Source organism: Anas platyrhynchos, chromosome 20, assembly GCF_047663525.1.
Source record: "Anas platyrhynchos isolate ZD024472 breed Pekin duck chromosome 20, IASCAAS_PekinDuck_T2T, whole genome shotgun sequence".
In the NCBI taxonomy this organism is placed as follows: Eukaryota; Metazoa; Chordata; class Aves; order Anseriformes; family Anatidae; genus Anas; species Anas platyrhynchos.
This window is the reverse complement of record NC_092606.1, coordinates 5,659,217-5,684,003: the sequence shown is the minus strand read 5'-3', so window position 1 is coordinate 5,684,003 and position 24,787 is coordinate 5,659,217. Positions and strand designations below refer to the sequence as shown.

General features: G+C 43.5%; 1 protein-coding gene across 6 annotated transcripts in view; it reads right to left on the bottom strand.

Annotated features, from left to right (window-relative positions):
• MYO1C (myosin IC) overlaps nt 1–20,103 on the bottom strand; it is a 56,682-nt gene extending 36,579 nt beyond the window's left edge. Inside the window, exons 1-2 of one of the 6 annotated variants that reach the window (XM_027472107.3) lie at nt 19,684–19,806; nt 1,661–1,736 (exon numbers count right to left, since the gene is read on the bottom strand). Coding sequence is in view for 2 of the 6 variants with exons in the window: in XM_027472106.3 (XP_027327907.1) it covers nt 19,684–19,821 (138 nt within the window). In the remaining 4 variants the exon portion in view is untranslated. Of the gene's footprint in view, nt 1–257; nt 342–1,660; nt 1,737–1,984; nt 2,155–19,350; nt 19,394–19,683; nt 19,839–19,864 lie in introns of those variants that run through there. The other 5 variants (XM_072025929.1, XM_072025930.1, XM_027472106.3 and 2 more) reach the window with 5 other exon arrangements.
• Between the last annotated feature and the right edge of the window lie 4,684 nt (nt 20,104–24,787).

The window sequence follows — 24,787 nt, the reverse complement described above, 5'->3', positions numbered from 1 at the left end:
TTGTAACAGGCTTGATAACAAGGCAGAATCTCTTCCCCATACTGTTAGCTCTGCTAACAATCGCCTGGTTTCTACCCCCTTTTGTTTGTACTGATCCACCTCTCCTTTCCCCATGCAGAGTGAGCAGATGTCCCCAAAACAAGCAGTTAGCAAGAGAAACCTGGACATAGGACATTGGACCCTGGAGACACAGCATTCCTGGTCAATTATGAAACTGCAGACCCATGCAGGTTAAATCAGCAGCCTGTTGTACTCACTAAAGAGGTGTCTCAAGATTGCAGAGTTCCTTAATTTTACCACGAACTTGATGACATCACCACTTCTCTGAATCCTTGAGGTCTGTGTGAATGTGTTTGCACCGCTGTAGACAAAAGCTTAAAAATATAATAGGTGTGGCCAAAAGGGTTCAAAACCCAGAAGACAAAGAATATTTAAATTATTATTTTGGATTCTAATTTATGCTTTGTAATGCCTAAAACTGTCAATACTGGTTTTGTTTGTTTCAAGGAAGCTTCAACAGTGAGAACACTGAACTTCTCTTCTTCCCAAGCTCAGCCTTTTACAAATAAACAAGAATACTACAAAAAGCTGGAATATTAGAGAAAATGAAGATGCTGTCCTTGGACTCCTACACTTTCGGTGTAAGTGCTATATGTTTTGATAACTCTGATGATAAGACGTTTGAAAAATGGCAGATTAAAAGCCCATACACAGCAGCATTCATATTTAGGTATGGCTCCTGCACACACACAATAATTCAGGGTCTATGACGTGAGTGGAAACAGAAACTGGGTTAATGCAACAAATTACGATAATTTTTCCTTGTTGTTGTTCTCTGCTGAACCAACGAAACAGAAATGGATGACTGGCTTTGACAGTGACCATCAGAACAAAGTCCTACTGCATAATTACCAGATGCCCTTAATATGATGCCAGTTGGTCTCATGCATGTGGACACTCTCACCGCGTCACGCTCGCACCCTGCCCTGTGCACGGCTTTGTTGGGTGCTCTACAGGACTGCAAGGCAGTCAGCGCTTCAGCTGATTTTACAAACACAACTTACCCATTCTGAATCCGGCAGTGATTGTTGAACTAACTTCAATAGCAGAGAGTTTAAAAACAACAGTTAATTCAGTTTGATTGCTTTGCCCTTACTTTGATACAATAATTTTAAGCAGCTCCCCTGCAGAGTCCATGGCAAGAACAAGAAGAGCCTTTTGACGGAGCTGTTAATACAAACAGCCTGACTCAGTTCAGCTGATGTGCATTCCTCACAACTGACTTTCTAAACAGTCACTCCCAGTGGCAGGACCTACATCTTCCTTTTAAGGGGAAAAAATGTTTTCACAGGAAAAATTAAGTGTTCAAAGCCTTTACATATCTCTGTGCTTCAGTGACCAATCTCTGCTTTAAAAATACCTCCTTTTTGCACACTCAACAAAGACAACTCCCTCCTTAGCATAAAATTGTTCCTCTTTTTAACCACAGACATTAGCTTTGTACAGATGCCCTGGTAGATCCAGGTAAAACATCCTATTATTTTTGACACAAGCCAACATGGAAAAAAAAATAAAAAAGAAAAAGCAGTTTTCCAAGGCATTAGGAAGACTCATTTTGAGAGACAGAAAAAATGGCTGAGAAAGAACAAGCAAAACTTACAGGCTGCAGACAACGCTTTACAGCTCACACTGGTGACTGACAGTTCCTATTCCTTCAAATTTCTTTTTCTGCATTTCTGAAAAGAGGCTTAGTGTTAGAAAGGGATTAAGATTGGAAAGCATAACAAAAATTTCTTTTTCTACCGACACTAGATAAGAGAAGAGTGAACAGTGCTGCTTTGCCTGCATGTTAGAAGAAGGAAACAGGATTTCCCTCTGCTACTCCCTGAACAAGGTCCCAAGGAAATGTTTCTAATAATAGGAAATTACTATATAAGGCCAGATCAGCACTAAACTGTTTGCAGTCTGGAAAAGAAGAACATACAGGCGTACTGAGCAGGGACACAGCTGGCAGAGCAGGGCTCTTCACACGTCAGTATTCTCCAGGAAGGCAGCAAGCAGTAACCTAAGGCTCCCCTCCACAGAGATGGGCAGTATTTAACCTGTGACTCCTCTCTCCTGAGCAGAAAGGGGCCTCTCCCACAGCCTGAAACAGAAAACTAAATGTACGAATTAGAGCTGCTACACCCTCTTTATATCACACCCCTGCTTTTCTTCATGTGAAGAAAACGATAGACAGAAAAGACTTTTAAATCTGTAAAGTAACACCCACAAAGCAGGGCCAAGCACATCTCTGATACAGAAGGGGCAGGATGTCTTAACACTCAATGTGGCCAGCAGTAATGCAGAAGAGGACAGCTCCCCTACCTGCCCTTCCTGGAGAGTAGATCCATGGAGCACAAGTTTGCTGCCCCGTTTTATGAACTTGTCAGCTCTCTTGTTCATTTTGTGTTAAACTGTAAAGGTGTTGGGCACCTGTGGAAGGAGCCATTTAATTTACTTTAATTTTCAAAGTGTTCCCATATAACTGTATCCATTAATATCTTGCAGGCCAACAGTTTCAGCAACAAATGGTTGTACATAACTACAAGCCACGTGCATATATCTCAGCAAAACTATCAGACTCCTGCCTAGAGCTGTAATTGTAGCACCAATGCACGCTTCTGTCACTTGAACAGATACAAAATCTGCAAGCCCAGTTAAAAAGTTTTTCCTCCTTCTTATACAAATGAAAAGGGGTTCCTACAACAAAGCTCAGAAAGACCTTAATTGGATAAAGCAATATAACACGAATATTTCCCTGTGCTCCCCAGTGAGGGGTCTCTCTCCAGCTGTTTTGTCTTTGGGTACTGCCAGAAGCTCTCAGCTCCCAGTGCAGAGAAGCATCCTGAGCATCCACAGTGTGACAGCCCCTGAGCTGCCATGGAAATGAGCACAATGCATGTGCCCAGACTGCTTTATCCCCCAGACTTCTGTCAGGAAGAAATGTTTGTAACGACATGGATAAATAATTTTGTACCTGTAGGCCTGCTACCTCCTACCTCTCTCCTGTCTACAAATGCAGCCCCTGCAGATTTATGCAGCTTCTAGGGGAACGTGGAGCCAAATGCCAAATCCCTGCCAAGATTTTCAATGTATTAGCTGGTACGACCTCCTTGAGCTGAAAGGGACAGCTTGCTGCAGCAAAGTTAGGCTGAGCACCAAAAAAAAAAAAAAAAAAAAAAAAAAAGCAGGAGTACTATTCCACATTGCAACATCGGGAGCTTTGCAGTCCTGGTGAGAACAAGCTGAGATTTAGTTCTCCACGCTGTTCCAGAGGACTGCTCCAGTGTAACCAGGCTCTCGGGTACATTCTTTGCCAGTTGCTCACACCTTGTCCTTGTCCCCATGCTACCTGGCCAGAAAAGGGTGTGCACTCAAGGGCGTATTAAGCTTTCCAGGGCGTATAGCAATTCTGTCCCCAGAGGATGTTTCATATTTGACTTATATTTAGGGGCATCTTGATTTCTGAAGACTTTTAAATTGACCTTTAGTTTTGTGTCCTGTTAAATACTTCACATTCTTGCCTGCATGGCAAGGGGGGAAACCAAGAGTTGGCAACAGGCAGGTCTTTATCAGAACCAGTGCTTATGACTTTTAGAGAAAATGAACTACAAAACTGTAAGTTTCAGATTAAATAACCTTATGCCTCTTTCCTGGGATCCAAAAGTTAATTATTTTTGGAAAAAAACATTTTGGGAGCTAGCTTTCTGTGCATCTAACGCTATACAAAGTCTCATCTTTAAGTTTGGACCCTAACACTGTTGTTTTATCTACTTATTTTTGGTACAAAGTCACAGGATACAGTCAGTAACTTGTTTGTTCGGTTTCAAAAAGTCTACTCCAGGAGAAACAAGATATTTGAAGCTTTTCCTTTTGGTAAGGTCTGAATAAAGCTATTGTTGAATTCCTAGTCTGGCGTCAAAACCGTAACTTCTCTGCTACGCAGAAACTGGAGCACAGGTAAATCTCGATTATGTTAAGATTCCAGTGTCACAAAAATGAAGGGCAAATAGCTGAAACTTTCCTGAAAAGCATGGGAGAGGGAATCACGTGAAATATACTGCCTGATTTTTATTTTTTACTAAAATAACTTGTAGATGAACGATGTCCCAGCAACTTCTCTTACTCCCCACTCCTGCTAGTGTAATAACAAAATGCCTAGTATGTAAAATTTATAGTAGCGACAGAATTTATACATTAGCATAATTTGTACCTCAAGTTTAGGGAAATGTTGATGTAAGCACTTTCAGATTGGTACAATAGCATCTGTCATAGGTTTGTTCCACGTAACATCTATCGTTTTCTTAAAAAAAAACAAACCAAACCACATCAATTTGCAAGTATTCTGCTACATTTCATTCCGACACCAGAAGCAGGTGAAACCTGAGAGAAACAACATTCTTATTTTCCTTCTGGGTGTGACTCTTTAGATGAAAACCTAGCAATGCTGTGAGCAAACTACGAACTACCAAGTGGAGCCAAGTTCCATGAGCCCAGAAAAAGGACACATTCAATCCTGCAGACATTCAAACAAGTGGAGTAGTTTTTAATTTGATGATTTATAAGCGCAGAGTTTACAGGCACAATTTGTACTTCCACCACTTTTTTCCCCTCTGTCCCAAACTGACTTTGCTGGCCTAAGATAGGCGGTTATTTTGGGATAGTGAAATCTTTAAAGTTCCAATAAGACTATTAGGAACACATATGGTACAAAACTTCTTTCATACCCTTCTTTGTAAGGGAACAAAAAGCATTTGGCATTTGCTGTGATGGCATAAGTCCCCTACGAAAAGTTTAAGGAAAGTTTTAACAACAGTCTGGAGTAAAACTAGATTAGGAACCCAAAATAAGAATCTCCACTGATCTGTAGAAATTCCAGATTATGCTAAAAGAAACGGCCTAAGCAGTTTCCAAAAGCAGACGAAAGAAAAGTAGACACACAGTGCAGACTGGCTATCTGGCAGGGTGTCAGATTTGAGGCCTGGCAGCTAGCGGGAGCACGTGGGCAGATGATATTGCAGCTGGCTTATGTCTGAACTGCTTCCCTTTACCCCGTCTCTTCTGTTGCTTCTGAAAAGAAGGGGAAAAGCCACCAGATGAAGGGTATTGTCTGAGGTAATCTCCTTCTGGCCAGTCTGACAGCACCCCAAGGCTTCCACTGGTCTTTAATGTTTTTGAGAATTGCAAAAACTTTTATCCTAAATCAGGTATATCTTCACTTAGGACCAAATAGGGAATGATGAGTTGCCATCATCTTGGCAAAAGTATCCCAGGATGCCTGGAAAACACAGACATCGTTTCGGAAGGACATCCCACATCCACTGGCATTAGCGTGCACCCATCAGATGATCCAGAATATTGTTTCCCAGCATTTTACAAGTGTATACTCCTATTGAATCAAAGCGCTGACAAATCAAGATTTTTTTTGAACCAACTAATTCACATGGGTGTTAAAGAAAAAAATCATTGGCTTGCAATTTAGAAGTGTGGGGAATATTTCATCTCCATGATATGGTTTCAATTCTGCCCACACAGGAGGGCTCCCCTATCAGGCTCAAAACATTTCTAAAAGTTTCTGCTTTATCAAGGACATAGATTTAATCAAAACCAAAATACACAATAAAGAATAATTGGGGGGGGCTGTTCCTTTGCGGTTCTCAGGAATGCAAGTTCCACATCTGGATAAACACAGGCCTATGCAGTGAGTGGAAACATTCATTTTCCCCCCCTTCTTTCTTTCTCTCTGATTTACCTATGGTCCTGCATTGGGTGGCTGAAAACCAGTGGCAATCCTGCTGATGCAGACAAAGTTGGCAGCCACAGGCAGGCAGAGGTCGTTACCCTGTACAGCTACCATATCAAAGAAAACTTGTTTTGGTGATCTCCAACTCAAACAAGAGCTCATGAAGAAATTCTCATAGCTCCTGTGACTTGGGTATTAACTACCAGTTGTGACAGTTGAGATATTACTAGCAACAGGAACTGTCCCACAGCACCATCCTGTTCTCCATCAGATGAGGACCTGCACCCAAAGAGTCAGAGGCAGAAAAGGAGAACCATTGAGCTGTGCTGATGCAGACAGTGAGCACATCCTTAGAAAAGGCCAAAAAGTGGAAGTTATCTTTCTGCCCTCAGGCCCTCAGTGTGTAGATGGGAGTCCCTTCCACATATGGCCACATCGTGCCAAAAGTGCACAGGTTTGGAGATCTCAAGGAAGCTGGATAATTTTGTTCTGATAGTATCTGACCAAACGCTGCTGTCCGTGGCCGCCAGGACAATGACAGGAACTGTCAGAAGCCTTATCCCAGTGGGAAGGGAACAATTTTGTTCCTTTGATTCGGAAGGCACAGGTTATCTAGATCTCCCTGGTGAAGGTGAGGGATCCAGGGTCACGAAGGATTCTTATATCTACCCTGAAAGGATAGTCCGAGAGTCTCAAGAAAAGGTATCTTCCATAGAAAATCAATACATGTTATCAAAGCCCATAACGCAAGAAGTCCATGCAAAATGCAGGCAGCAGTTTCACTCCTGTGTCTAAATTCTGGTTTTAACAGCCCTCAGACAGTGCCAAGGCAGCACGATTTGCTGCTGTAGCAACACGAGCCCAGCCTCAGCCACTCTACTATAACGAGAGGAGACTGCAAAAAGATAAGAGCTGATATGGTGCTCATGGCATGCCCTGCTTCCCTGATACCAGTGGGAGCTCTGCCATCAGCTTCAGTTGTGCTGGAGTACACCTATGATAGAAAAATAAGGAGTTAAGCTCTTTCAAATCAACTGAAGAGAAAGAAAAGCATCAAAACGTGAGGTTTTGTTTCCAGAGCTATTGTTTGAATGGCTGGACTAGTAAAACAGAAGGACGCGGGGAAGTTCATCACTGTAAATTATTGATCTGCTGCTTTCTAGACACTGAAGCTGGTAATTAAACAAAGAGTAAAAAGATACTTCATCAATTATAGAGGTGTCACTTTAAATTACACTTGCTCCAGGATGAATAAAACACATGGGTTAAATGCTGCGGGTGCTTCTTCATGCCAGCTTGTCGTTCAAAATGTTCACTATGACACTGATAATAATTCTCTTGTGTCACTGCTGCTGAGCTCTTTGTACATATTGAGCCAGATAAGGGGAAACGAGAGCTTTTGTTTCACCAATCTTTTTACACAATGTCCTGAAAGCACAGTCCCGTGGTCGGGAGAGAAGATTTGGAGCTGTGATCAGCGGGATCCCTTTTCTGTTCAACAAGCTTAGTTATATGGCCATAAGTCAAGGCCACAGCCCCTGTGAAAACAGCCCTCCCTGAGAAATCAGGCAGAAAAGTTTTGTCTACAACAGCAAATTGTGAAATGTGTGAAGCACTGGGCAGACATCAGACACTGGTAGGTCTTTCTTACGGTTTTTAGAAAATGTATACATGCACACACTCTGCAACCTCAAATAACACTGGCAAGCTGCTTCTGAAGGAATAAGATGATGACATCAGAGATTCCTTTTAGCAGAAATCATGTCACAAACATCATTGTTACTCAAATTTGATTTGTGACACTTTGTTATGCCAGGGTGCATGCCTTACAGCATCAGGCTTAAAGTTACCTCAATTTCATGTGTTAAATGTTATAAATAGGTACAAATATATTTGCTTTAATGCTCATTTCGAAACCAACTCATCATCCAAAGAAGAGCTTGTCCTTCTTGCATTTAGTAGCACAGAAGCACTCTAGAACCACTATTACAACTCTGAATGAGGTCTCACTCCAGGAAAGAATTTATTGAAGGCTAAGTTCATCAAGTGATTGAGACAGGCCAGGGAGCATAAATATTCTAAGCAGAAAACTGCATATGCAGCGTAAGCAGACAGCTTAAAAGTGCATGCAAAAAAAACTCCAACAGGTGGACACAGCTGGCATCCTTCAAGGAGCAGAAGCAGCAGTGAAGCAATAATGCTAGAAGGCAAGAACAGAGAAACAGAAGTTGCTGATGGAGCAAGACGATCCTAGAAGTCAGAGAACTTGTGCTTGCCGTGGTGAAATGTGGAAGTGAAGGGATACCCAGGTAGTGAGGAAAGAGAGACAACTGGGAAGCTGAAGGCAATCATCACCTGTTGATGGAAATATTACAAGTGAGAGATGAAGGCTGGACTGTGCAAGTTTCACGAAGGAAAGAATGGCACCTCTTGGTAGAGGGACAGAGAACCAAAAAGCCGAGCTGACTCTCCCTACCGCTCCCCAACTAATGAGGCTGAAGCACAGGGAGAACAAGCTCTCTCATGGGCCCGATGCCAATTGCTCTATTAAATTTTCTTTGCCGGTTCTAAGGAGTTACACAACGTAGGGCTTTATTCATAAATGCCTGATGGCGTCCTGCGTGTACATCAGCTTCTACCAGCAGAACAGTGTTTGTGGGAAATGTTAGGAAGAGTGTCTAAGAGAGATAAAGCCTTTGAGTTGCAGACAAAGCTGCCAGCCTTCATTTCCAGCTTGTCGGAGCAAGTCCTTCTTGAAGTCAGCAGCCTGGAATGAAGAGAATCTGGCATTTGTGCATGTATGTATGGTTCAGTCAGGGCGGAGGGGCTGACTTTAATCATACTTTCCACAATGGGGGGGAGGGGAAATGTGGCAAAATACAGCAAGCGACGGGCGTTATCTGCTATATATTCACAAATTTCCCCTCTCGGACTTGGCATTTCAAGTGTGACCTCCTTTCCTGCTTCCACTAGTCCCTAGAGGAAAAGTGGAAGGGGCACACAGAGCTGGAATTTGAGAGAAAATCCTTCACATTCTTGAGATTCCTGGGGTCTGTGATAGGCAGCACAAAGGCAGCACACATTTGTCTGGTGATCCTAAAAATTCCACGTTCTGGAGAATTACTGGAACAGCTGACGGGTCTCAGAAGTAATTATGTGCAGGTACTACCCCTCCCTGAAAAGCTTAGCCCCACTATTCCAAAATGCATAGACCCAAGTGCTAACCAACACTGCCTCTGCAGCTCCAGCTTGCCTGTTGGGTGATAATTTCTATGTTAAGTATGTACATTTTAAAGCTGTTTATTTAACTGTCTTCTGCCAAAATATCTCATTTCTGGAAGAAGAAAAAGTAGAATCAATAGAGAAAAAAAATCAGTCAAAGAATATGGCCTTGCAACTAGCAATTGCCAGGCTTTTTTAGCTTGTTTTGAAGCCTGTTTAACAAGAGTGCTAGTATGGTATCAAAAAGGAACAAAGCTCCAAAATAGTTTAATCCAACTGCCCACTACTGTGCTAGCAACAATACTATATAAAGAATTCCATTTAAAACTACGTCTACTCTCACAATAAGGCTACAGTCCACTAAATCACATGGAGCTTCAATTCCATCTAGAAATAACCTCTTGAAGTTTCGGTCGTGGGATGGCATTCCCAAATTTTGTTTACTTGGGTGCCACTACTGGTGGTGACAGCAATAGCAGCTACAAATTGCAGGAACCTGCACGTATGCCCAGCAAGGGCACATGTCCAGATTCAACCTCTTGCACGAAAGGTTTTGGCAGTGAAACACATTCCTTCTCCCTTACCCTTTCTGTCTGCGTCGATTGCAACGTCACTCTCAGATACCGCAGCACGGTAACCTTGTGCTACTGTCCCACAAGTTTATCTTGCCAAAGAGTCCCCCAGGGCCCAAAAGGTGTTTGAAGGCTCAGACCTGTGGAAGAGCAATGCAGAAGCAGGCGTTCCCCACATCCCCAGCTGAGCAGGGTGACCTTCCTCCATGCTAGGCTCCCACAGCACGGAGTGCCAGCTAGCGAGCGTTACTTCCACAAACTGCAGTGCTTTGGGAAGCAGCATCGTGGCTGCAGGGAGGACAAAACACGTGTTATCTGTGCCCAGCTGGACCGCGGCTTTGAACCTCAGCCACTGCGTTCTGCCTCTTGCCTGAGCTGCACACAGACACCAGTTCCTCTTGGCTCGGTGTCCACGTGTTACTGCCCTGGCAGCCTGCACAGGATTTATCAGCGCGCCTCTGTCCCCGACCTGATACCACGTTAATGGGTAACAGCAACACAGGCCCTCCGCGGGCAGATGGTTACTGTACTGCTTAGGGGCTGTAACGACTGTCACAGCTTGCGAATCCTCGGTGCAAGAAGTGAAGTGGAGACAGGGTATTGTGTTTGTAAATATTAATAAAGGCAACGTTGAAAAGATGGCTAATTGCCATTTATGTTCTGAGCAGATGGCCCAGCTCCATCTCCCCAGACTAGAAGGTTTTAGTGCCAGTCAGCCCACACGCCAGGGCACAAAAGCCCCTGGGTATGACTGCAGAAGATTCTAGTAAATAACTTTTCCTCTCTGCTACTGACTTCAGGGATCCAGAACCAGAAGCATAAAAAGAGAATGGCTGAGCAAGCCATCTCTGCCACAATGATACATGACAGACACTTCTACATGAACATAAGAACATGGAACGTGTCCTCTGAGGTGCCAAGAGCACAGGCTTAGGCTGCTGCACGTTGACCTACTACACATCAGTGTGCTGTAGTTCATCCCTTACCCCGAGCTGTGCCTGTCCTGGCCCCCACCCTCCTCTGTACTGGGACTGACATTTGTTCCTCTCTGTGGTGAGAGTTCAGGGACCTAAAACATTTTGTTGCTGTTGTTCTCCAAACTTTGTTTCAGCAGCTTCACCGAGAGTCAAATGGATGCTAGCGCAGGTACAAGGCAAGGAGTAGAGAACTACAGAAAAAAAAGCACAAAGCAAAACAGAAAAAAACAGTTTAAATAAAACTTCCTGTGATCATAAGCTTATCCTTAACTACTGGGGGAATACATCCTCATGCCACCCAAGTAAAGAAAGAGTATTTTATTGAGAGTGATGTGGATGAAGCTCTAAGACTGTCTGCTTGCTTAGCCCCCTACCCTTTATACGTACACACGCCTCCAAACGTTTACAACCTTGAGAAGTGATGCACGTGTATTATCATCACTAGCAGCCTCCAAACAAGCCCAGGAATGACACTAGAGGTTACAGAGCTGACAGCTGTGGTGCTCGGCAATCGGGAAATCAACAATATAAATTACCTAACCCGACACGCGTGGGTATACACGCCACATCAGATTTGCCAGCAGAAATATGCCTGGCCAACAAATGGGGCTGCTATTCAAGAAGAGGGGGAACAACTGACACTTTTTGGCAGATGCCTGAGAAAGGAGGGATGATGCTGGACTCTGTAACCATACTGGAGGGGGGAAGCTCACTTCCCACACACACCGCTGCCCATTACTGACCCAAATGAACCTTCCCGTGCCCTATCAACCGGTCAATCTGAATCCAGCCCACACCAAACACTGCCTGATTTTTATACTCTAGCAAGCCCTGTGTCACATTTGTGTTGACTAACCCTCAGTTTAGATAAGTGGTTTGTAATTAAGACCATTTGGTTTGGGGCCAATGAAAGTGCATCTGAAAGAGCACCTCCAAGAGTTCAGCACAGTGCTAGAGAGGTTACCAGAGAAATTCACTGCTCAGAACAGAAGGTCAGGTACCAGGCTGACAGCTGCTTTTAGACCATTAAACTACAAGTTTCCTTTCCAGCCTATCCAAAACTAAAAATGAGATTTGTCACAATATTTTTTTTTTCTGAAAGCAACGGCCTGCTTGCACACTGCTTGGAATATATTTCTTTCCAGGCACATGAATTCAACCTGCAGCAGCGCTGATGTTCTTCCACTCCCCATTTCCACTTGGGTGGCAATGTGATCCCTTCACGGAGGCTACTTCTGAAATCAGCACTTCACGCAAAAATGCATTCTGTGACAAACAGCCAAATTAACTGAAGCCTCTAGAAAAAAGTAAAGAGTTACACGAGCACAGCTTTTGAGTTCTGTCGACGTCAGCCTGGACATAGTTCACATTCCCATCCTACACTGAGCCACTTTGAGGAATTTTCCTCCCAGTGCAAGCTGAGCTAAGGAAAGCATTTTGGATAACAGCAGTTGCCAGGTAAAAATCTTCAAGGCCTAAGGTTGGAAGGAGCTGCCCTATGTCCCCACTGAGACACAGAACCATCAGAGCAGAAACAGACACTTGGCAGCTGATCAGGTTTCAGTTTAAAGAGAGCTCAAACATCCCCTTTCTCTCTACAGGTGTTTTTTTTTTTTTACAGGCAGAGCTTTGCATCTCTTGCAACATTTCCTCTTCACATGGTGTCCACATGGCCAAGCTGCCAGAAGAGCAGAGAAGCCCTCGGCCCCAGCACTCACTCAGGCTCTCAGCACCACATATCCTCTCTTCTGGTAGAGCCTGCTGGCACAGCTGAAAGATTTTGAGGTGATCACTGTCTGCAGCAGTCTCTGGGAAGAACAACTCATCTTTGACTCTTTTTCTCTCCTTTGCTATATCCTCCCTTCCTTTGTACTTCCTTGTATCAGGACACAACTATCTCAAAACAGATTAGTTTATGCTAGAGACAAATAACGTCTGAAAGCTTTACCAAAACACACAAATGGCCTATAGCCATTAACCCATGCGTTCTTCAATTATATCATGCAAATAGAAAAGATAGTGTGCCTGCATTATCATGCAGTCACATGTTTTCCTTAAGTGTTCCAGGGACTCCATAACACACCTGTTTTAGAAATAGCTCATAAAAGTGCATAAATTATCCCTTCCATTATCCCAAATTACTCCTAGCTTTCTCCACTCCCTGCATAAGCAGTCTCGAGAGCATTGTTTTTCTCCTGTAAATTGAGGAGTCATCTTGGTGATTCTAAAGGATAATATTTTAACGCAGCCAACATCTGACAAACAGAGCTGGTGCTCATTGTTACTTCTGTAATGCCCAAGATTTCAAATAATTTACAGAAACACTTCCTGCTGGAAACAAAAATCGTAAGTGCTGAAACAAAGCGCCACCTTAAATAATAAAAGAGCTGGGATACGGGTACTTGTCCCAAAGTTATTACATACAGCTGAGCTTTAATTTTCTTCACCTCTACTGAATGCACTATGGGTCCACTTCTTCAGGAGGTTTCAGAGACATAAAGGAGGGCAAAGTAAGATTGCTCTGATCTATGTTACAGGCTTCTGCCAGCAGAAAATATTCAAATCTCCCCAGGTTTATGTATACATAAGATCCCTAACCAATAAATATGCCTCACCTGGAGATGTGCAGACACACTTTGACTTCTCTGCTTACACTCTAGCTGACCAGAAACAAGTTAGCCTCCATCCAGACATCCTACAGTCATAATAGCATGAGTTTTTGCCCAAGGAACACACCAACTCTGTCAGTAACCCCAAATCCCACTAGGACTCAGAGCACTGCACAGTTAATTGTGTTAATTGGGGTACAAAAGCAACACATGAGAAATTTTGACACGGCAAAATCAGAGCAGTGCTTTCATAATGGGTGATGTAAAACCCCACCGTGCTTGTTTAAACAAACACACATGTTCTAGCTTTGCTAACAGCTCTGTAGCTGTGATTCCCAGTTACTATCCACCAGCTTTCCGGGCAGAACATCAGCAGGATTAAAGTTAGAAACGATCTGCATTCCCCCACAGTGCTAGGATCAGGCACACAAAACCATACTCTGTACCTCTCTGTACAACTGGGTTTTGATCCCTTCCCCTAGGTTCAACAAATCCATGCACAAATGATATGGGGATTCTGGGAGTCACATATAAAATATCTGCTCTCATTTTCACATCAGCCCTTAAGTTTTCCTTTATATTTTCAAAGGAAGCTGTGGCCAAAAAAGCTTGTGACATTAGGAGAAATTAAACATATATATTGTGACTACAATATTCAAAACACAGTTTGGTTCACTTAAAAAATGTGATAAGTACTTTTTTTTTCTCCAGAAACGTGCAATAGATTATAAAAGCAGCTCTTTGTTTACATCTTACTATGCTTCTAGTCATCATATCGGTGCCTACTAGTCATCATAATGGTCTGTATCTCCTCTTCCAAGCTGCAATATATTTCAATTATGTGGCACCCAGTAGCTCTGAAGGAAAAAGAAAGAGAACTGACCACCAAATTCTGAAATGTATAAATTCAGAAGACGACCTGAAATATCTCCATGTGAAAGTTACATTTTAACACTCCAAGCACTCTTCCCACACTGTCCCTTCGTGCGCAAGTCAGGCACGCTTAGCTGCCCCCACTTCATTCCCGCCTGAACAAACCCGCGGACAAACCCTTTTATATTGCATTGTATGCTCTTGGCGCCGTTTGTTCAGCACGCTGAAAAACAATCGGGCATACAAGCCCTGGTTATTTTAATATTAATAGGTGCAATGGGTGTGTAAGAAAACTACCTGTGAAATCCATGAGAAAATAGCGTGCTAACACCAAATAGCAGGTAAGCAGGCAAGGAAAGGCGAAGAATTGCTCACAACTGAATATCAGTGCTTGTATAAATTAAAGCAGAAGAATATCTGCTCTGCTATCTAAGTTCCGGTTCTGTTAGAGAGAATTCCTGGCCTCCTGGTGCAAAGGTGTAACCTTCCCTCCCAAGATGCAGAAGTGAAAATTCCCTCCCAGATGCATTGTGAACAGCCTCCAAAACCCCAGGAGTAGAAAACAACCTGTTATTTAAAACAATGAGATGTGTGGACAGAGAACAAGGCTTTCTGGTCTCTAATTTGCAATATTCAATAAAACTTCTCTAAAAAGAATTTACAGGAATTTTGTGCCGTAGTCTTTTCTCTTCCTAGAGCAGCATTGGACACATTAGCATTTGCTGCAGATAAAAACCTGAACTGCAGAAATACCACACATAATGCAACATCGTGTAGTGTTGCAAATACATATCCGTTTTTGTTTTTTAAAAATGTTGATTATAGCGTGCTGCCTTGTAACGTGTGGAACTGCATATTTCAGTTATTAAAGTTAGCAAACAAGTCTGGCTGTTGAAAGTCATTTCCCTGAGTAAACAATGACTCAGTGTGGACTGTATAATGTAAAAGTTATTAGTTACTGTTAGCAAGTTTAAAAAACTCAACTCATTGCACTATACAAAGACATATTTCAGAATGGAAAATAGCTTTCCTCCTACTTCTGTCGTTCCAGTTATACTGTTTCAGTGGAATTTAATTTTCTAAAAAGCTAAACAGATCACTATCTCCTTATTATTCAACTGGACATTGACTTATCTGGACCTTTGAGCCCTGAACAATAATCACAGCGAGAGCTGAATTTACCTGCTTTTCTGTTCTCAGTTCTTCATTATAACTCTGAAGTAAAGGTGATTCTCTCTTGGACAGGAATATCCCAGCTAGACCAGGCACAGGTGGTGATGAAAACAAAGGTCAAGACTATATAATACTGAGCATACGGTAACGAAGGAAAAACACGCAGTCGTGAGCTCACCAAAATCCTCTGACAAATGCAGGTCTCCAGCTGAATTATAGCTCCTTCAATAATCCTCCCCTTCATTAGCAAAATGGCCAAAGACACTTGACAATTGTCAGCTGGCATAAGGCACCACAGATCACTCTATCTAATGAAAGGCAACCTCAGCTTCTAAGACAAAGGTTTCCCTGAAGCCTTAAATTGTCCCCCTCCAAAGGCTGTTCTCCAGGTATCAGTACATACTATCTCAAAGATCAGGGCCCCATCTCTATGTGACCTTTTGTAAAGGTGAAATCTCTGGTCAGATACAAGCATGCTACAAGGAAATAAAGTCAAACATCCATGGTAAACTTTTGCCAGAAAATCACTTCAGAAAAACGTACTGAAAGCAGAAGGTAAAGGTCCAGCCTTTCAAAGTGACTATAAGAAAGCAGGCTGAATGCCATTGTAACTGTGTCCGCTCTGCATACATCTTTTTGCATGACAGTGATTTTAGAAAGCTCTTTTATGGAGAAAAAAAAATCTGCTTGGGGGTGGCAGGAGTGTGTCGTTTTTTTCTTTTGTCACCCAAAGACTATCCATTACCTGAGAAAAATCAGAACACACTGACAAAATATCCACTTTTTTTTTTCCTGCCACCAACATTTACACAGCCTATTTGGTAACAATGCTTTCCAGTAACATGCTAAAAATCCGTGTCCATTTATTACCAGCTGCTGAACTGAGTTACAGGAAGGGTGGTGGCTGAGCTGGACCAAAGTCAAGGTGCCAGCTACAGGGCTGCAAGTGGCCTGGTGAACGGCTAGCTGGTCATTCACATGGGACCGAGTTCTTTCCTAAGAAAAAAGCTGCCAGGGAAAGCTGTGCATGAATGACACAGGAGTTCTAATTATTAACATTTGTCATCATCCAGTACAGGAATTTAATATAGGACAGACTATATTGAAGATGTACATTAAACAGAAAAGGTACTGGCCCTGCTGTTCCCTGCTGTATTGAAGCATATTTAAATGATGCAGGGTAAGACTTTAAAGGATACTGAAACTTTCCTCCCCCCGCCGCCCTTCAACAGAACATGATTCAGTGGCAACAAATTACTTGAGGTCTGTCCACTCAGAATCTTGTCACAAACTTGGTTAGCATTTCACTCTGCCTTACGCTGCTTGCTTACAGCTGTATTAATGCTTTCTGGGAAGAGCTGGCCACCTACCCCACTAATGCATCAACAAATGTAAAGTATGCAGAGCAGGATGCAAACTGCGTAGCAGGAAATTTTCCAGAGAGATCATTCAATCCAGACAGAGGCACAGTAAGCATGGCTCCCTCCGGGCAAAAAAATAACTACGTTCAATCTTGCAGGGAGACAACCCATGCAAACCTCACCCACTAGAAATGATAGAGGGTTAGATGTATGGTTTTTAATCGAAGTCAGGGATGGTAATCCTAGTCGAGGCCAACCACATCAGTCATGACTTGGTTATAAAGAGATGAGAGCCGGAACACAGAAAAACCCTTGACAGAAGACAAATACACACTATAAGTGCAATCACTTTGTGCCAGTACCAAGCACCGCTGCTGCCTAAGGAGTTCTCCACGCCTGACCCCAGCCATCTCTTCCTGCGTGGTTGTGCTCTTTGTGCAGGTGGAGGCATTCATGCACTCACACAAGGAGGAAACTCTTCCAGAGAAATTACCCGTTTGCTTCCTCTATTTGGTTTTAACTTGGATCAGTTCTGAAAAGTTCACTGCAATTGCCTGCCATCAACACGGGTAAGCCAAAGCATGATGCAAAGGGTTTTCCCCACAGCACCCTTTTAGACATACACACCTCTCTATATGGTTCTTTAGCCTGTGTGAAAGAACTGGTTTAGTAACTTGCACTTGCAAAGGGCAGCAGGACGCACCAACCTTCAGAAGATCTGTTGTACTTTTACATTCTCTCCGCCTCCTTTTCTGCAGCACCAGTAACACGCTGTCTCTTCCCAAATATAAATATACCCTCCAGAAGACATTAGTTACTGGAAAGCGCCCTGTGGACAGTACTCACCCATCATTCTCTCAAACTGCGAGGCAGAGTGCTCAAGCCCATCGATCCTCAGCATTTTGCAGGCTGGAGCTATTCAAAAATGGTCAGGTGAGAGCACACGACTGAGGGAAGGGGCAGTGGACTGAAACGCAGGGGAGCTGTAATTTGTACATTGCTCTGTGACTGTGTCCAGCTGCTGCAGCTTGTTCCTCCTGCATTTGGTGCAGATTGTCCATTCTGACAGTGCAGGCGGAATTTGTACAGTTCCTAGAAAGCACAGTTTGCACCAGAGCAAGGCCAGGTTCTGTAAGTAACATGACACTACAAATGATAGGCAGCTCCTGATGCTTGAATACTGCTGGAGCAAGACTAAGGCTATTTTGCCTTTGCATAAAGGCCTCCAGGGAGTTTGAGCTTATTCTTAGAAAGAATCTCCATGTTTGATCTGTTACTAAGCTTTCTCAACCCCCACTTTTTACTGTTCTTCCTCCAATGGGCTTCAAACAAATTTAAAAAAAGAAAGTCTTCTACCTGACCTGAATGATTTCATCGGGATCTGTATCATTTCTCTTACATGCATTGTAAAATCTGAAGATGCATCAGGTATCAGAGAAGTCTACAGTCACATAAGTTTCTTCACTGTTAGTTATGCAAGATAACAGAGAGCAGAAACTGTGCTCCAGAGCCCTGAGTCACACGGGATCTCTCACTCCCTTAGTATACTATGATTCACTTTTTTTTTCCCCCCCAAAGAAAAGATTTATCCTGCACGTTGTGATAAATGAGGATAGCGTGCATGTAGGCTAGCATTCCACTGGCCGCTGTCAGGCAGACTAGAAGATTTATGTTTACACAGGCCCTTCCTAAAAGACACGATTACGCCAAGTATCAAAACTCAACATTCAAAGTGTCATGACAGTGGTTGCCATTCAACGGCCTGTTGTAAAAATTAAGAACTCATCAGTTTTGTAAGCTTTTGACAGTTTCTAAAAGAGTATCTAAAGGGTGCTGACAGCTGGTAATCGCTTACTGCTCGGAAATAAGATGAAAGAAAAATGCTTTTATGCTAACTTACTCCAACATGTGGATCTGCTTTCGGGGCTTGTCCCACCAACCAAGCAAATTTTCTTATTTGTCGCCTGCTAGAACTAGGTGGCCGTCATCTACAAGATCTGGAGAAGCCATCCACCTCCAGCAGCAGTCATAGAAAGAGTAAATACCAAAACACTCCCTGGATTGTAACTCAGAATCATTTTCCTTCCATAATCCCCCCCAAGCACGAGGATGCAGATCAAACCAGGTTACATGGAAAGTTCAAGTTTCTAGAATAAGCCATCTGTCCAGCAGAGTCCGGTTCCTTCCCTAAATAGCCATGACTCGCAGCAATTAACTCCAGGTATGTTAGAAATGGGGAAGACAGGCACAGAAAGTAACACAACAGATGGGGCCACTTCAGTCTGAGAGGGAACACAGCTGTGATCTGAGCTGAAGTTACGGTGCTTGAGAACATCCCCAACTACAAGAGAGGACTAAAACCACCGAGCTTTCCTCCTCAGGTGCTTTTAGGCACCTGTACAACCACGGAAAAACGAGGAAGACTTATTCCAGCAGGAACATCAGCACTAACCACGGCGGAACACCCTGCCAGCGAGCACAGAGCAGCACGAGAAGGCTGAAAACAAGTTAGCTCAGCACAAACCCCATTCCTTAGAACAAGGCACAACCCCTCTGACACACCGGCCGTGACATGGCCACGTTTCAGCTCAGGAGCTGCCTTGCTCTTGCCCCCGCACCCAGCCGCACCCTTTCTTGCTCCAGCTCCTGCTGCCTGGTCCCACGGGAGGCAGCACCCCCGTCCCGGGCAGGAGCTCGGCAGCTCGCTGCTTTTGGGAGAAAATACAGTGTATTTGGTAACGTTACGGAAAGAGAGGGCGGGGATTGCCGGAGACACACCATGCAGCCTCCAGGATGCCTGCTGCCGCGAAAGGGTCATTTATTTCTGTCGGGGAAATCGCAGAGTTTCCGGGAACGTCGCCGACTTCAGCGTGGGGGGGGTGGGGGGAACAAGAGGGCCGCTGAGCGCCCTCTGCTCCCCGGGGGGGAGCCTCCCCGAGCACCCCAAAGCCCGCAGCGTGCCCGGGGCAACCCTCGGCCATGTGGCCGAGCCGAGGCACCGCTCGGCAGCCACCTTTCCCCCTTGGGCGAGCCGCTCGGTTCCTTTATATTTTTTCCTCCTTCCCTTTCCCTTCCCCTACTCCCCCCGTAGCCGCCGCTGCGGCCGCTCACCTGCGCTCCGCGCCCCGGGACGCGCGGCTCGGGGCCCTGCGGCGGCTCCGCCGGTGTCGGGGCGCCGAGTGGCGGCGGGAGGGAGCCGCTAGTGAGCCGCTGGTGAGCCGCTAGTGAGCATGTCCGAGCGGCGGGCATGCGGAGTGCAGGCGGGCAGCAGCGGCCCTGCCTCCGCCCTCACCTGCAGTCAGCTCCGGGGGATCCCCCCCCCGCGGTTTAGCGGGGTTTTTGGGGGAGCCCCTGACCTCGCTGGCAACCGGTTCGGTCCCGGAGAGCGCGGAGGGGGAGGCAGGAACCAGCTCGGGCTGATTGCATTGTTCAGGACAGCGGCATCCTGCTGATAAGGTTGTGTATCGCTGCAGCTCGCACGCCGGGCGCACCTGTCTCCTCCAGCCCTCCAAGAGATAAACGCGGGGCGCCGCTGACAACTTCACCATCCCCTCCCTGCTGCTGTGGGAAACAGCCCAAGGGTTGTTTTGGGAGAAGGCCAAAGAGCGAGCTCAGCTCCCGAGCAGATCCCCCAAAGCCAGCGGGAGCTCTGCCACCAAGTTCAGGTAGAGCGATGAGCATCTCGGTTCACCACAGGCGTGTTAATTTTGGAGGTGGTCTGTCCAGGATCCACAAAGTCTGCATGATTGGATTCTAACAGATGAGCACACGGAGCTGAACCATTCTGCAACCCTTCAAAGTGTGTTCTTCTACAAACTGAGGTTTGTGTTAAAGCACAATGCATCGTAAACTTTTTCTCTGGTCATTTCTGCAGCACCAACAGCACTTGAATAGAGAGTGCTGTCCTCAAAGTAGCAAATTACGATTTTATGGACTGCTAATGAAGATTTAAAGCTCTTTAGAAAGCTGAACTAACAGCTTTTCTCTCTCTGATGTCTCCCCCAGGATCCTGGGGCATGCTATTCAGGATAAGGTTTAAAGGAATGGTTCCCTCTGGGAAAGAGGATTCAGGCCAGCCAGTGTCCTCTGCTGTCACTACATGCCACTCACCGACAGTCCCGGACCATTTACTGGAAACCAAAGAATACCAGAATTGCCACTATCTCATCTTCCAACAAGGCAGAGCTCTCAGGTTTTTCTGAAGTACAATGACTGCCCAATAATTGTGTTATCCACACAAAGTGTCTTAGCCAATTTTCACATCATGTTTCAGATTACTTACTAGAAAGACAATACTCGGAAACTGGAGCAACGTGCACAGATGTGTGCTGCCGTACGTGATGGCTCTGCCCTGAGCAATCTGCTACCAGAAATGAAGATAGATTAAACACGTTCTAAGTACCTATGATAAAGAAATATAAATACATGGTTGCATTTAGGTAAGAGTGGTTACTAATTCACCTGAAAAAAAGCATAACGAGCAGTATTAACCATAATCAACTGTCTTTCCAAGTCCATACAACGAAGCTTTGACAACAGAAAAAAGACCACTTGCAGCATTTAAACACAGAAGGATTAAAAAAAAGTTTTTACACAGTTTTGTCTCTAGATTCTTAATTAAAATATAAAAATCCAGTTAAAATATTCTAAAAGCAAAACACACAGAATGGCCGTTCATTGCAAGTACTGAAAACCAAAATATTTTTTTTACAGAAGTAGTGTGCCTTGCCTAAATATTTGCATCTACCACATCAAACTAGAGAGAAGCTCACAGATTTTCCATTTGCTTTCACACAAACCTTGAACCTAAGTCAGTAAGAGTCACAAGCTAACGGAATAGACAGTATTCCTTCAAGGAATACTTCAAGGCAGTATTAACAGTCCTTTGATATGTTCTGCCAGCACGAGGTTTTTGATGCATGAACCTCCCCACAACATTCAGAGCATGAATCCAGTGACAACATGGACAATCAATATTCAAGAGAATCAAACACTTCTGAAAATTGTTTCCCCTCCTTTGTTGTTTGAAAGTGTTTCCAGAATCCTGACAGAGCAAACACAGCTGGGCCGTTACAACTCCAGGTTACATCAGCTTTGGTGCACTGAAGGATTTCTACAGGAAATACACTTTAATAATTTCCTAAACTCCCAGTCACTTGATAATAACATTCATTGCTACCAATTTTTATTATAATGAGAAAACTGTTCACAAAACAGCTACAGTCACTTCAGCGACCAGTCTTGTGGAAACCTCTTTTTTTTTTCTTTGCACTAGCATTTCTCATTTCAGCACAACAGTTCCTAAGTTGTTTAGCATGCAACTAACAATACAAGAAGAGAAAAGAGAACAATAAAAAAATCAGGCTTACAGTCTTGTGTTCTCCATTGCGACTAACCACACGGATGATTTCTCCTGTAGGAATAAGTTCAATTTGCAGTTCCATCTTTCCAAGGTAAGTTAGTAAATCTCTCTGGAAGAAAACCTCAACTAACTGCAATCTTTGGTTCAGAGCCCTGTGTTGAGAGGAAGAGATGAACCTCTGTATTTATATTAAGTGTAGGTGTGAGCTGAAACAACAATTAAGTTCAAGACTAGCTTCCACTAGTTACAATGTGTGAAGACAGTTCCAAGAAACCAAAATTTATGTTCATGTTTATTGCTGCAGACTTTGTTGATGTTCCATTTTGGTCCCAGTGGACTTGGAAGTCAAGCCATTGCGTGTGCTATTTCACAGGTATTAGCACGAAACTGTAATATGAAAGACCTTACAAACATACCGAGAGATTTTATTTAGAAAAGGTTCTCCTTCTTCTAAGGTGCTCAGTTTAAAGTGACAGAGCAATATTGATTGCTCCTGTGGTGCCTACAGGAAGTTCTTCAAATTCCCCTAGATCTAAATCATTATTTATTGAATTGTTGAATAGCTAACTAATCATGGCAAAGGAAATTAACTTGTACATGTTACTGCACAAAAAATCCTACTACAAATATTAGAAGAATAAAATGGTAAACATAAACTCTGGTTTAAGTGTAATTACAGCGTTTTACTGAAGTCATGTAATCCATTAAGGCAGCATCTAGACCAATAATCCCCACACACTCCCCTAACAGATGCAGATACCCTGACAATGACCATGGAGGAAAAAGATCAGTCTAAACACCGGGTATTTCAAGACTTGCTGTTATGGGACAACTCCATCAATCTTATCTGAATACACAAGGCTGAGTTTTCAGCTCTACACAGAACAATTCAAGATGATACTGCTTGTCAAAAACCAAACCAAACCAAATGTACATAGATGTTAAGATTAACAAGCATTTGGCCATTCAAGAGTGGACGCAGAACACCAGTCTGTTCTGCAGCTGAAAAGAAACAGCCTGGCACGGTTCTGCGTTTTGTTGGCCTTAGCCATTATATAAATCGTTGGACTGGGCATATCCTGGTTTCCTTGACCGCTTACTTTCCAATATAAGGCTACATTGAAAAAGAGATTTTATCAGATTAAAGAAAAAAACACCACTGTCACTTCCTGAAACAAAAACCAGACCTATTCTCAGTAACATGGAGCAATACCGTGTCCGTCTTATCTACCCTTCATATATGGAGACGTTACGAAGATTAATAGTCCAGAATGCGAAGGCCGTTTAACTGGAATGATTTGTGACACAGATGCCAGAATTGTGTTGTGTTTTTTTGTTTGTTTGTTTGTTTTTAAAAAGTGGGCTACAAGTAAAAGAGAACAAGAGAAAAAGGGTAGACTAAGCAGAGGCTTTAAAGTGTGCGTGTGTGTGTATTTACCCTATAATTATATGCATAAACAAAATAGAAAAGGAAGGAAAGGAACATGGGGTGATCTTTGCCAAGGCCAGGCAGAACACTTTAAAACCACTTGCAGTAGGGCATGTATTGATAAACAATGCTGAAACATTTCCCTCTAGGGCTGATGTCTGTATTTGACATCTTTCAGTTTCAGTCAAAGTACGGTTGACTAGTTAAAGTATTATTTTTTTCTTCTTTTTTGTGATGCTAGCAGATTACTATTCTCTGAACTCTTCCTACACCCCTGCATTTCCTCTCACCAGTTTATGTTCCCAGATCTCATGCTGCTTCTGACTTCAGTGTTTTCCTCCAGTGATCCTTCCAACCTGTGCTCCAAGTGCTCCCACACGGGTTCTCTTGCTACTTTCTAGACTGCACATATGAGATGCTGTTACTGTTTTGATAGCAGGGACCTTGTGAGGGGAAGAAGACAGTTGCACTGTAATACGAGGTGGGATGTACACACACACACATTATTTTTCTTAAGTTGAAGCTATCTAACAGACAAGCTCAGTATAGTTCCCTTCAGTAGCTCAGTTTCCAGAGTAACTGAAGACAGTGTATACTGCACAGATTAATTAGGTGGAAAGTACCATTGCCTCAGCTGTCAAAGCAGCCACACAAACAGCTTACTGCACGCTGTATGCTATACAACTCCCTGATGTTTGAGTTTGTCCCCTAAAAAAAGGGTCGAAGAATACAGAGATGAGGGAAAGCTGAACATATAGAAGACTGGCCTCAAAACACTGCTGTCTTTACACAGAAATCTTTTCGCCTGTTCTCTTTTAATATCAGTATAAAGAAAAAACAGGTATAAGAAAACTAGGATACTACCTGCCTAATGTATGAGTTATAAAGTTAAATAATATTGGTACTCCTGCATTGATGGGCACTTTCTATGATCTCTGTATCATGTTGTTAAAAAATGCTTCATTTCAATCACCTTCAAATAGCAAACCTCTTTACCTAAGGATAGCAAAGGCCATCAGAAATATTCTTGCTCGTAATGCAGAGCTCTCAGAAAAGATATCGTTTCCTCTCTCAAGGAAAACCTAATTCAAACTCTGTCCAACTGGCCTTTCCACTGCAGTATATTAAGACAAGTTCATCTGAGTGTCACTTAGTGTCCAAGAGCAGAGAAGGAAGTAGTGGTAGTAGAAACAATAGTCTTTATCAGAAGGTATTTTTAGGGTCTAACAAACACGCAAGACATCTTCGAAATATTTCCTGTTTACACAGAGCTGTACTATCTATGTGCAATGATATACTGCATATCCTGAGGTTAGTTAGGAATCAGAGGTATAAGGAAGTTAAATAAGGCTATACTGACGAACACTCCTTGGTAGACATATTTCATATTTTAAAATAAACTCTAACAGCAGGGAATTGTGAAG